This window comes from Phocoena sinus, chromosome 6 (genome assembly GCF_008692025.1).
Source record: "Phocoena sinus isolate mPhoSin1 chromosome 6, mPhoSin1.pri, whole genome shotgun sequence".
Classification (NCBI taxonomy): domain Eukaryota; kingdom Metazoa; phylum Chordata; class Mammalia; order Artiodactyla; family Phocoenidae; genus Phocoena; species Phocoena sinus.
The window spans coordinates 35131937-35145598 of record NC_045768.1 but is presented as its reverse complement, the minus strand read 5'-3'; the positions used below and the strand labels follow the sequence as shown (position 1 = coordinate 35145598).

General features: G+C 54.9%; 1 protein-coding gene across 2 annotated transcripts in view; it reads right to left on the bottom strand.

Moving 5' to 3' along the window:
* The window catches only part of SHB (SH2 domain containing adaptor protein B), a 137983-nt gene that overhangs the window by 21925 nt on the left and 102396 nt on the right, over window positions 1–13662 (bottom strand). The window contains exons 4-6 of one of the 2 annotated variants that reach the window (XM_032634911.1): window positions 11988–12159; window positions 5860–5979; window positions 978–1700 (exon numbers count right to left, since the gene is read on the bottom strand). In XM_032634911.1, coding sequence (XP_032490802.1) covers window positions 1577–1700; window positions 5860–5979; window positions 11988–12159 — 416 coding nt within the window. In that variant the 3' untranslated portion in view covers window positions 978–1576. Of the gene's footprint in view, window positions 1–977; window positions 1701–5859; window positions 5980–11987; window positions 12160–13662 lie in introns of those variants that run through there. The other variant, XM_032634910.1, reaches the window with a different exon arrangement.

Sequence of the window (13662 nt, the reverse complement as noted above, 5' to 3'; positions counted from 1 at the left end):
AGGGAGGCAGAGAAGTGTTCCATTTGACACCCTGGTTCATGAATGGTTCTAGAATACAGCTCTGGGGACATGACTGTGACGCTGCTCAAAACCTTCAGGAACGCTCCCTGCCCTACAGGTTAGAGTCCCCAGTTCCTCAGCCTGATGACTAGGGCCACCCCTCTCCTTGGCTCCCATCAATGTCATCTGTTGTTCTTACACAAGCTCTGCACTTCCTGCCTCTGTACCATTCCCTCTGCCTGGCTGCCCTCTCTACCCTGTGCACAGGTCTAAGATCTGCCCAGCCTTCAAACACCCCTCTTCTGGTTCCTTCCCTCTTTCACAGCCCTGAGCATTTTCTGCCTTGGGGAGCCTTAAACACGTTCTATGAGTATCTGAGTTCCCCGTGTAAATACCACTTCTTCCCAGCTTGGGCTAGGAACTCCTGGAGACTGGAGCCCATTAAATAACAAGACACTGAAGGGGCAGAGCTTATGGGCTGAGGAAGGCTCCTGAGTGATCAGGGTTGAGTTGTACCCTGATGGAAAAAGGTCAGACCCCAGAAATGTCTCTTGAGGTCAGAATCTGGGCTACACATTTGCAAGGATGCTGTGAAGTTTGCCTTTGGGGATTTGAAAGCTGAAGGCCCCTTTGTGAGGGCTCCCTGGGGCAATGTCCCCCACTGGAGTTGGGGCTCTCAGTGCTTAAAGAGAACAGGGCTGGGCCCTTGTCAAAGGAGCAGGGGCATCCCTGCTGAGGCCTCAGGAGGGCCACTCTGTCTGCCCCCATCCCCGGGGGGTGCCCAGAACAGGCAGAGCCTGCCCTGTGTACGAGGAGGCCCTGGCGTTCTCCCTGCCTCCCCGGCCCTCAGCAGCAAACCCTCTGGTCTTTGGAGTCCTGTTTCCCTCATCTTGTCCAGATTCCTTTGCAAAAACTCATGAAACTAGAAATTGCAAAGAATCATTCACAGTCCAAAGTGCCTAAAGAACCCTTTTAATGAGAGTTTTCATCCCTTTCCCCCACTGCTTGCCTTTCCAAACAGTAAACTGTGTTAGAGAGTGATGTTTTCTTGCCAACTTCTAAACGCTCAACCTTTCACTTCCCCGAGGCTAGAGTGAGTGTAGCAGGGGTCAATGGTTGGTGCTGGGGCCAGCGTGCGTGCTGATGGCTTGAGAGGGCGCCAAGGCTCTGACGACCTGTCAGGTCAGGCTGGAGAGGGGAAGAGGGAGCGTTCTGCAGAAGGAGGGGATGAGGGCAGTGTTCAAAAGCAATGAGGCAGGACCTCTGCAAGACTGCTTCACGGGTGGGGGCGTCCGCCATGGAGGGGACTTGGATGGATGCGAAGAGGTGAGGGAGGCAGGCGCCATCTTGGATTGCCACGGGTGCGGGGGGTTTTGGTGAAGGGGCAGGTGGGTGGCAGCTTAGGCTGGTCCGGGGATCTGCCTGGTCCCCACAGTGGGAAGCAGTCGCCATCTCTCTTGTCAGTGTGGTCAACTACCAGCTGGGGAGCTGGTCAGTCACAAATCCCCTCTGGGTCTCAGTCTCCCCAGCCATGAAGCAAAGGGACTGGACCAGGCAGGCTGCCTCTACGGTCGCTTCAGGTTCGACACCGATGACCTTCTGGCCGGTGTAAGGAGTGCTTGGGAGCGGGTGGGGAGACACTGGGCTGGGAGTCCTCTGCCTCCACTCCAGTCTCAGCTGGTCGGTCAGCTTCCTCCACCCTAAGGTGAGAACAAGGATGGTGATCTCTGCCCTGGCCACCCCGTGGGGCTGTCCCGAGGCGAACGCGCAGGCTTTCTAAATCGTGAAGTGCTGTGGATTTGCAGGGTGGAAGTGGGGTTTAAGCATACAGGCGGGTGCCTGAGAGTGGCCCCGTCACTAAGAACTGAGTCTCAGGTCCTTTGCAGGGCGCGAGTCCTGCCCAGGCTCTTCTGCATCTCCAGGGCTTTGCCTAGCCTGTCCCCTCCACCTGAGATGCCCACCAACTGTCCCTGCCTGGGGAATGCCTACCCTTTCTTTAAGGCTTAAGCGTACCTCTGCGCAGCAGCTTCTCCAGACCCTCTCACTCCAGCGCCAGTTCCGGCCCCCAAGGGCCTCTGTGCAGACATGCAAGCAACAAGGCCCAGACTGGGAGCTCTGCAGCCTGGGCCGGGCTGTCCTCTCCTCTGCTCCCTCTGCTGCTCAGCCTAGTGCCTGGTACCAAGGGCTCTGATAAACATGTGCTGAGGGAAGGACGGGAGGGGTGGAGGGCCCTGTCCTCTGGGGCCAGACTCCCCCAGACACTTTCCTCCACCCTGGAATACCCTCATAGCATGACCCAAGGCTCACATGATAACATAGCTGGAATTCCAATGTAAATTTGCACCTCACTCCTGATAATGCCACTCCCCACCCTACCCCCACCAGGGAGGCTTCGGGATGTGAGAGTCCCGGGCCCTCCATGGTGGCTGGTAAAGCTAGCACTTGCCCCAAGCAGCCGGGACATTCAGTACCAGGGCAGTTCCATTTGTGGTTGAGGTGATGAATGCCAGGTGTCACTCCCTGGCCGGCAGCCTGACTGGTCACTGGGAACTGAGGCTGCTCTGGAAAACAAGCCCACCTCCACATGGCGGGCTGCTCTGGCCAGCCACGGATGGCCTAGCCCTCCTCCCCACTTCTGGCCTTCTTCAAGAGAAAGCTGGGGCTTCCCTGGTGGCACAGTGGTTGAGAATCTGCCTGCCAATGCAGGGGACACGGGTTCGAGCCCTGGTCTGGGAAGATCCCACATGCCGCAGAGCAACTGGACCCGTGAGCCACAATTACTGAGCCTGCGCGTCTGGAGCCTGTGCTCCGCAACAAGAGGCCGCGATAGTGAGAGAACCGCGCACCGCGATGAAGAGTGGCCCCCGCTTGCCACAACTAGAGAAGGCCCTCGCACAGAAACGAAGACCCAACACAGCCATAAATAAAAATAAATAAATAAATTTAAACCATATGGGTTTCTAAGAAGAACTCTGCTTAAAAAAAAAAAAAAAAAAAAAAAAAAAGAAAGCTGACCAGGTAAGACCACCCCTCTGGCGTTTGGGAGCTAATGGCTCCTGACAAGCATGCAAAACTAAACCCTCCACCTCCAGCACCCATGGGCAGAGATCAGTCATCCAAATTGCACTTCCGATAATGAGAACTGACAGGACGGGTCCAGGAAGACAAACCTGGGCCTGACGGCAGAGTGCTCTGATCTGGGATCCCAGCGCAGGCCCCTGGGTTGCGCCCTCAGTCTCCTCCACCTCCTCCCCTCGCCTGGGGAGGTGCAGGGGATCCTGCCACAGCACTCCAAGGACAATGGGTGGCTGAGCCCACGGGCAGGGGAACTCCGGAGAGCCAGAGACACTGAAAAGCATTGATGTAAGGAGAGCAGCGTCATCTCTCATGCACAGATGAGGACACTGAGGCTCAGAAAGGTGATGTGGCTGCCAAGGCCACAAGGCCAGCAAGTGGGGAAGCCCGGGCCCTGGACTATAAGCCTTGTTACAGAGCAGAAGAGAATCAAGGCGCTCTCCATCCCGAGAGTGGTCCTACGGTCTAGGGAAGGGAGCAAACCAGGAACGAAAAGGGAATTATGCTCTTAGGACTTTGACAGAAACACTCTTCTGAAGACCCATCGGTGAGCTGGCATTTGGGCCTGTTTGTATAATGGAGGGCATGGGCTCAGGGCACTGAGGAATGGACCACGCAGGCACCGCTGGCATGAGTACTCCTGCCACTGGCTCGAGATTCCTTGTGTGCTCCCGTGCTGGTGCCTCAGCCCCAAAACATCCTGGGAACTTGGGAGGCTGTTTCTTCCTTGCAGGCAGGGCTGTGGTAGGGTCACCAGGGGCCCCAACGTCCAGCCAGGCCTGCCCAGTGCAGGGGCCCAGCACGCGCCCAGTGAATGAACAGAAGTGCGATGGGGCCCTGGCCCTCATGATGAACGACTGGGCCTGGCACGGGGAGCCCCACCCTTTTCTCTGTGCATTCAATCAGCCCTCTCGGGAAGACGCCTCTGGCCTGGTCCCAGACGACAGAATTCCAGGAAGAATGAGATCCACTGAGGAACTCAGAGATTGCCACAGCGTGATGAGAGTGAGGAAGCCCAGGGCGTGGGCAGGCTGTCTGGGTCACCAGGGAAAGGTGGTGACACAGGAGTCCCATCTCTGATGTCACTTGCTTCTTTTAGCTCTTGCAGTCCAGAAAGGCACAATTCACCTTGAGGTGGGAAGGTGAAGATCTGGAAGCATCATTCATGGGCACCCGGGTTGCTAGGTTACCTCGAACAGTAAGGGAGGGAGGGGACTGCATGGAGCAGTGGGGAGTTGAAGACCCCCTGGCCCCAGGCAGCACAGCCAGCGGTGTGCACCTGACCCCACCATGGCCCTCTGGCTTTGGCCGCCTCCAGCCCAGCCACGGTTTAGTGTATTGAATTTTCCTGGGCTGCAATAACTGGCCTGATTCTTTAAGCTGTCAGGCCTGATGGTGGACGATGAAGCATGCATGTGCCGTTTGTCCTGGGTGCCCTCCCAGCTGCTTAGAAATCCCCTCCATGTCCTCCCTGGCAAGGCGGTTGTCCAGCTCCTGGTTGCACACCCCCAGTGATGAGATACTCGCTACTTCCTGAGGCAGCTTTGGATCGTTCTGATTCCTGATTGGCTCTGTTAGAGAACTGCGCTTCTCACTGACCTGGAATCTGCCTGCCCATAACTCTCCCATCTACCACTTCTGCCCTGATGTCCTTGAGAGATCTGTGGTTCCCCCAAGTCTCCACACACCCTCCCTTCTCCAGGCGGACTTCCAGTGTCTCTGCTTCCTGCCCAGGCTCTGCTCTGCAATTTGTCACTGTCCCTCTCAGGTGGGGTCAGTCCTGAGCAGAGAACACAGGCCAATCTCTCTCTCCTTGGCTGCACTGACCCTACTGACTACACCACCCGGCCTGCACAGGGCTCTCCTGACAGCTGCATCCCAGCAGGCCCTCTCTCTATCACATGGCCTTGAACAATGGTGAGTAGAGCAGAAAGGAAGCAGGCAGAGGGCTGCACCACTCCTGATGGTCTGTGCTGGCTGAAGGGCCTGGGTTTATACCCCAGTTCTGTCACTAATTCTTTAAATCCGTCCTCTCTCCAGGCCTCAGTTTTCCTGTCTGTAAAATGGGTTTCAGACAATCCGCTGGGTTCCATCCAGTCAGTAACGGCACTAAATGATGAAGCCCTCAATCAAAAAACCCTTTTCTTATGGCAGGGCCACCTATCCTGAAAGCAATGGCCTCGTATCCAGAAAGACCTGACAGGTGATAATGCCAGCAAGGTTCTTCCTGGCTCTTCCCAGTGTTCCTCACAACCTTTGTGTGACACCTAAAAGTGAAAATTTCCCAAACAGCAACCTAGAACGTAAGGAAAGGGTGGTTCTCACGGCGGCAGCAGGAACAGTGGGGAGTCAAACACCAGGCCTTGAGTACTGGCCCTGCCCCTTGGGCCAGCCATGGCCCCTCTCTGAGCCTTAGTTTCCTAATCTGCAAAATGGGGACAAGATGTTTCTCATCAAAGTGCTGTGTGAGGGTTGAGAGAGGGATGAGGCATGCTACGCACTTCTATAGTCCCTGGCTCACCGTACGTGTGAAAGCTATTCTTGGATATTTAATATAAATTCTAGGAAAATGCCCCGCCTCTTTGTGGGGGGCAGAAACAGAGGACATAAAAACTCCTCTGTATCCCAGAATAAGATCAAATTGGAAAAGCGAGGCTTGAAATAACTCATGCTGGCAAGTTCCCTTGGGGGACACTGGCGGGTCTTTCTGCCCCAGACACTGGGGCCAGGCCACGCATCGCTGGAGGCTGCTGAGGGCCCAGGAGGTGGCCAAGGTGTACTCACTTCAGGGAGAGGGAGTAGTCGTGCCTGCTGGTCTGGCTGTTCCGGACAAGGTAGCTACACTCCTTGCAGAGTCGCAGCAGGTTCTCCGCATCTCCTCTGCTGATGGCTCCGTGATACCATCTGCGGAGAAGAGATGGGGTCAGAATCCAGCAGGGACGGACCCCCATAGCTGACACTCTGAAATCCGCTCCTCCCCGATGAGGCTCAGCCTATCCGAGGGCAGCTGTCGGCGTCCCGGGCCTCCTTGTCACGAGGCAGTGCATGTGCGTTTGTGTGTGTGCGTGCATCTGTGCACATGTGTGTATCCGTGCGTTCAGTCATTTCACTAGACATCGACCGAATGCCTGCTGCACGCAGGTCCTGGGGAGAGAACAGTGAGCAGACCCGCGATCTCCTCGCCATGAAGCTTCCAGTCTAGTGTGGAGGCTATGGAGGAAACGAAGCAGGGTTGCCTGGCTTGGAGCTGGCGGGAGGGACCGCTATTTTAAGCAGCTGCCAGGGAAGCCTTCTGCAGAGAGTGACATTTCATCGTGAAACTGAAGGAGGTGAGGGAGGAAGCCACGAAGGACAACAGCTGGAAAAGAGTGTATCTGGCAGAAGGAAGGGCAGCAAAGGCGGGAGTGCCTGGCATGTTTTGGAAACAGCAAGGAGGCCAGCGTGGCTGGAGCGAGGCAAGGCAGTGGGGTGGGTGCTGAGGCCAAAGAGGCCACGCAGCAGGGCCGGCTCGGGGGGCCTTGCGCGCAAGGCAATGCGGGGACTCTGGCTTTCTCCATCTGAGTGACACAGAAGCCGTCAGAGGGCGCTGACAGGAGGGACACGTGCTGGCTCTGACATCTGTGGGACTAGTGGGCGGTGCTCATCACTCAGGAGAGCAGGCATTTGGGGTGGGGGGGGTCACACCAGTGCTCCTGCCAAGTGCATCTGGCATCGACTGGGCGCGTGGAAATCCCAGTGCCACTGCTTCTGGACAGCATGTGGTGAGTGGCAGAATCAGAAGGGAGGGGTGCAGTGACAGATGCTTGACTGCAGAACAAAAGGGGAACGTTGATTTTCAAGACTGAAAAAGCTGAAGGTACAATTTCAGTGGCAGAGTGAGGATCCTAAGGTACTGACCAGCGGGTATACTCAGAACGGGTCTCTGTTTACGTGACAGTCTCTGAGGGGCTGGATCCGTGGGAAGGTGGCCAGAGATGGGGTCAGGAAGAGAACCAGGGGTGCTGGATGGTCAAGGATGGATCACCCTTTGGTCGCTGAGTCACAGATGCAGCTCTGCCACTGGCCAGCCGGGCAGTCTGGGGCAAGTGGCTGAACCTCGGTACACCTCGGCGTTCCCTACCAAGTTAGGATCACTCCACCCCTGTTTTGGGGTTGTAAGGATCAAATGGGACGATGCATTAAAGGGCCGGTGCACAGCCTGCAATGGGGTGAGTTTCCACAAACGGCAGCTACGAGCATCAGCTGAAAGAGACTGAACTTGACGGCCAAGGGTCACTTCCCCAACTATCACTATTTCAGGCTGCTGCTCCCAGCACAGACTACATTTTAAGCTCCCAGGTGTATGGGGGAGGCTGCCTCCTGGACCTGCCCAGCAGTGCCCTGTGAACAGTAGCCGTGAAAGTTCTGGTACAGACATTCTGCTTGGAGAAGAGCGTCGCACTGCCTTTCTCTGCATTTTCTGCCGGTTATAAGGCAGTGCTCTGAACAGTTAGCAGCAGTGAGGATGACATAATTATAACCTAAAAAAAACCCAACCAGCTCTAGGAAAGCAAGGACTGGAGCGTGAGTATGATGTGAGTATCCCCATCCAATGAGCATGGGACTGGGTCACTGATCGCCAGGAGGTGACCGCTCACCCTCCCAGAGACGTGAAGGCTCAGGATATGCTTAAGAAAGGATACATGACTGTGTTTGAGAGAAGAGGTTAGACAAGAGAAATTTCACCTGTGTAACACAGCCCCAGTGAGCTGACAAAACGCTGTTTTATTTGGAAAACAAGTTTCAGATATTTGAAGCAGAGCCGTCCTCAGGGAAGGCCTAGAAGTGGTCTCCAGGGACGTGCTGTCCGCATCTGCCCCCTGAACACAGGACAAGCAGCACTAAGGGAGGTGGTGGCAGACAGGCCTCCGGGGGCTCTGGATCCTCATTAAGGGTAATCCCTGGTGGGTAAACAGGATAAGCTGCTGGTTCCTTCCCCCGCTGCTCCAGTCACTCCACACGGAGAGAAAGGCAGGGGACTCAGGGTCGAGGATCAAAGGAGAACCAGGAGTTTGGGAGAGATGGAGCAAAGGACACTAGACTGGAGGATGGGGAGAGGGCAGCCAGGATGGGCCTGGGTGGTCCTTGGGGTTGGGAGGCACGGCTGGGGACCAACCCCTGCGTCCGAGGAGGCTTTGTCTGGACTGAAAAGAGATTCCAGGCAGCAGGCCATCTTGGGGATGTGCTGGACTTTGCAGAGCTGGCCACTCAGGCCAGAACCATAGGGATTAAGAAGACTCAACCATAGCCATCCAGTCCAACCAATATCCATGAGCTCATCCAATATTTACTCACCACTTACTACACCCTTGATCTCACAGGACTGATGCAGGGAGATGGAGAATCAACAGATAGATTCAGGAAACAATGTCAGATAGTGACAAGTGCTATGTAGGAATATTGGGTTTGTGAGAAGGCAGTGACTGGGGCAGGGGAGGTGCTTACTATGGAATGAATGGACAGGGGAGGACCCCAGAGAGATGGCATTTGACCTGAGAATCTGCACTGTGAGAAGGAGTCGATCACACAAAGAGCCAAAGAAAACACGTTCTCTGCAGAGGAACCAGCAAATGCAAAGGTCCAGAAGTAGGAATGAGCTTGGGGTGTCCACGGAGCAGAAAGGCAGCAAGAATGGTCCAGCACTGTGAGTGTGGTGAGTGGTACAGGATGAGGATGGAGAGGAAGGCAGGGTCCAGTTCCCTGAGGCCTTGTGGGCCAAGGGAAGAAGTCTGATTTTATTCTAAGCATAGGGAGGGCAATGAGTTTTAAACAGAGATGCTTAAGAGATACTTGCTCTGGATGACCTTACAAAAGGTTAGCTAGGCTTCCCTGAAGAGCGGCCAGAGGGGAAATGAAGCAGGAGATGAGAGAGGAGGCTTCTGCAGTGGTCCAGATGGGAGGACCTGAGATAAGAAGATGGATGGATTCGGGCTGTGTTCTGGATGGAAAACTGGAAGAACTTAGTAATGTACTAGATGCTGGTATAATGCAAACAAAGGAATCAAGATGATTCCAGGGTTGTGGCTTGGACACCTAGGTATATGTGATGCTGTTTGTGGAGGTGGGGAAGCTGGGGAGGAGGGGGTGTCCAGAAGAAGATCAGGAGTCCAGTTTTGAACGTGTTAAATTCAAGATGCCCATTCGTCAGCCAAGCGAAGATTCCACGAAGGCAGCTGGACGTAGGAGTTGGGAGTTCTGGGAGAGCTGTGGGCTGGGGAAGCGCACTGGTGAATCACCACCAGCATCCTGAGACTGCCCAGGGAGAGCACGTAGCTGGAAACTGAGCCTCGGACAGTCTAACCTTCAGGTCAGGCTGAGGCAAGGATCCGGCGGGGGAGGCAGGAGCGAAACCAGGAGCAGAGACTGTCTCCGCAGGAGGGAGCCGTCTACTGTGCTGGCTGCCACAGAGGTCAGAGCAGGTCACCTGGTGACCCGGGCAGAAAAGGGAAGCAGATTGTGGTGGGTGAGAGAGTGGCAGGTGATGGAAGGGAGAGAAGACGTGCTGACACGTGGGAAAAAGTTCCCGAAGTCCCTCTTTGGGGACTTTGTCCATTGAGTGGACAGCTGGCTATTCACTGAGCACCTACTGTGTGCCAGGCACTGAGCAGTGGTGACCCAGCCAGGTTCCTGCCCTCATGGAGCTTATGTTCCCAACAGGGGCCAGAGCCAGAGGGGGATGTCCCGTCAGGATTACTTCTTCATTTGCTTTAAGAAGTTCGCAACTGGCACATGTTCATATGCTGATGGTAATAATGACGCAGGACGGAGGGGGCGGTGGGCTGCCTGACGAAGGCCGGGAGCAGTTGCCCTGAGTTCCTGAGCAGTCTTTCCACCGTCCCAGGAGAGCAAGCAAGTGGTAGGGGTACCCGGGCAGATGTGTGACTGTCCACCTTCAATAACCCTCTAAGACTGGGGCACATCCCTCAGTGTCCCCATGTTCCCTCTCCTCTGTACTAGGGTGGAGAGAAGTCGGGCCTTGAAGGGGCCCCCTAATCTCTGAGGCAACACCAGTCCAGGTGGGGGGATACAGTGAACCTGGGTCCTCAGGCTCCGCCGGAAGTGGGATGTTATTTAAGCCCATCTCTCGGGTGATGAGGCAGGGTCTCCAGCAGGCCAGAATAATCCCAGAGAGATGAGACGGGGGCGGGGGGTGGTGGTGGTGGTGGGAAAAGCCAGTCATGACTCTGGACTTGGCCGAGGGCCTTGTTGGGTGGGAACGGGAAAGGAAAGGCAGAACTGCCCTCAAGGGGCCCATGAAGTTCCATCTGGGAGTGGGAAGAGGGTAGGCTGGGCCGCTGACCCCAGGCAGTGATACAGTGTGGAGGGAGGAAGCACAGGGCCAGGAATCAGGAGATGCGCACTCTAATCCCAATCAGGCAGACCTGACAGTGGCCTTGACCTTCTATGAGCCTTAACAGTGACTCCATGAACTGGTTGCTGAGACTGACCCAGGCAGACCTGGTCAGGATGCATGCTGAATAGCTCCCAACTCCCAGGGATCTCTGGATCATATTTTGTTTGTTGATTAAAAAGCTCACAGTTTGATCAGAAATAAGCAAAACCTGCCACCCAATCTGTGTGGCTGTGAGAAGTGATTAACACAACACCCGCTGGGAGCGCACCCCACCTCCAATGTGCTTGATGTAGCAGGCGCAGGGCTGCCACAAAGGAGGCTGCAGCACACGCTTAAAAAGGGGCACAGGAGCACATGACATCATTCGGAAAACTCTGCATCCTGCTCAGCAAGGGAGCATTTCCTGTGAGGGATGCACTGACGGCTGGGTGAGACCAGAATCCCCTGGGCGGAGACTAACAGAGTACATAACGCACACAATGAAGTCTCGTAAGGAACCGGCTTGGTGTCAGCTAATCTCTTGGCCTTACTGAGTGCCTACTCTGTGCCGGCCATGTGCTAAGGGTGAGGGGGAAGTGTATATGAGAGGAAAGTGAGGGGAGAGTGTGGGGTTGAGTCATGGAGTTCGAATCCTACCTCTGCACTCTGAGCCATGATAGCCAAGGCTCCACCTCTCTTAGAGCCCCGATTTTCTCATTTTGCAATAAGATGATCACCCCATTTATCCCACATTCGCTTGTTAAGAGGATGATACACCTGACGGTGCCAGCACAGGATCCACGACGTGTTTTATTAAGCTCCTGGAGAAGCTCACTCTACGGTAGGTATGTGGAATGATGAGAAACCGAGAAAGCAGTCTGGGGGCAACTCAGAGTGAGCAGCAGATGGGATATGGGACTTCATCCTGGCGTTGATGGGGAGCCACTGAAAGTTTCAGAGCAGAGCAGGGATCTGACACCCCAGAAGAGAAGCGAGATGGTCATCACGGTCAAGGGGAGGGGCAGTAAACACTGACCAGCAGTGTTGAGGAGAAGCAGGGAGGGAAAGGGGCAGGAGGGATGGGACTTGGACGCCGATTAAAACTGGGAAATCTCTGGGGAAAACCCAAATCAAGAGTGTCCAGGCCTTGCCCAATTAATATCAAGCAGATGTGGGGCAAAACCATCACTACAAAAAAAAAAAAACCATCACTACAGCTATAAAAATAAATCTAATATATAATTAGGCAGCAAGATTTAGTATACATTCAGCTTTTCAAAAACTCACTTGCTGGATGATGAAATTAGAATGGAGCATATAAGAGTGAGGGGTGCACCATGTGGACGATTTCACAGAACTTCCTACTAGCCAACTAAAGGAAGGCAGGCGACACAGCGTGGAGAGACAGGGCCAGAAATCAGGAGACACGCACTCTAGCCCCAATCGGACAGACTTGACAGTGGCCTTGACCTTCTACGAGCCTCCACAGTGACTCCATGAACTGGTTGCTGAGACTGGGCTTTGCTCCCTAAGAACTTACATTTGCTTCTCCAGTGGGACAGCAGGATCCACTCTCTCTCCCAGGATCCCACAGAACTCGGGGCTCCCATGTTTGATGGGCTTGAAGCCCCCTCCGGGAGCTCGAAGCTGGCGCCGCCGGTCCCGGGAAGGCGAGGGGGATGACTGCCGTTTCTCACTGCCATTAAACTGGGCTGTGGGGGAGAGAGAGAAAGAGCACGGTTACCTGGTTACCCAGAGCTCAGCTCAAGGAGTGGCGCATAGTGGGGTCACGGTTGATGGTTCTCGTTGGGGCTTTACAACTTGCAGGCAGAAGGGTTCCAGGCAATGAACAAACATGGCTCAAAAGACGTGGGCTTCCTAAAACGGGACAAGCATATGCCATCAAAAACAGATGGTGCATTCGAGAGGCTGGGTGAATCCCCAGAGGCCACTGAGCTCAGCCTTATCCCCAAAGGAACCCTCCTGCAACCTCCATCAAAGGTGACATGGCACTCCCAGAGGGGGCACAGTCCCCTAGACAGTTCCTCATTTTCTGCCAAAAACCTGTCTCAAAGTGGCTCCTCTCCTCCTCCCATTCTCCCATCCCACCTGGGGTGGCACAGGCCACATCTTGCCCCCTTTCTCCTAGGACAACCCTAGAGAGTTCTAATCGAGGGTCATGTTGCATCACCCAAGTCTGCTCCTTGTCCTGGACCCAAGCACCCAGGGGAGCCTGGAGCAGTGTCCGGCACAGCGGAATGGGTCCTCCAGTGCGCCTTCCTCCCGCCCTGCACCTGTGAGAGTGTTGTTCACCCCACGGGCTGGGGAGGATGCCTCTTGAGGGCAGGACCCCGGAGACACCCCACAAAAAGCAGAAAATACTGAGCTAAAACTGGAGTTGCCAGAAGTGTTCCTGGAGACTGGCTAGTCCACCTTGCGAGTTATCTCTCTGGGCTTCAATTTCCTCACCTGGAAAATAGGGATAACGACCGTACCCACCTCATGGGGTTGCTGTGAGGATTCTGCCAGGTGGTGTACAGCCATCTTAGCAGAGTGCCTGGCGTGCAGTTAGTCTGTGCTCAGTCAATGATATTATAAATATTTTCTTTTATTATGATTTATATTATTATTTTTATTATCATGTCTGCTCAGTGTGGACACAGTACTAAGCACTTCACAGAAGCTTCCAAACTGACCTGAGTCCCCGCCTCCTAAGCTGGCCAGTGACTGGCTGTGTGCCTTGGCTAAGCTGCTCAACCTCTCTGAGGCCCCATTCCCTACCTTACCAGGCTGCTGGGGAGATCACGTGAGGGACTGCATCCTATGGGCCCAGCATACACAGAGCACTTAGTAAGCTGGGCCAGGGCCTGTGGAACAATGTTCCCAAGGCCACATCAAGGTGCAGGCCCACAGACACACAATGGTATAAAATCTCCCCCCACCCAGCAAGCGTGGATGTGGCCAGCTGGCCTCTAACACCAGCCGCACGGCAATCAATCTCACATTCACAGAAGGTGCTGGGAAACCCCTGCCCTGACAGTGGTGATGTGCTGTCCACGGGGACGGAGGTGAATGAACCTGTTACGTGTCTCAGGCGCGGAGCAAGATCACGCATCAGGACTGCGAAACATTTCCATCCCTCCAAGACACTCTTCTCTGTTAATCACTACAGAAAACAGGGAAGGGGCGAGGAGGTTCCTGCCAATGGAAGGCCC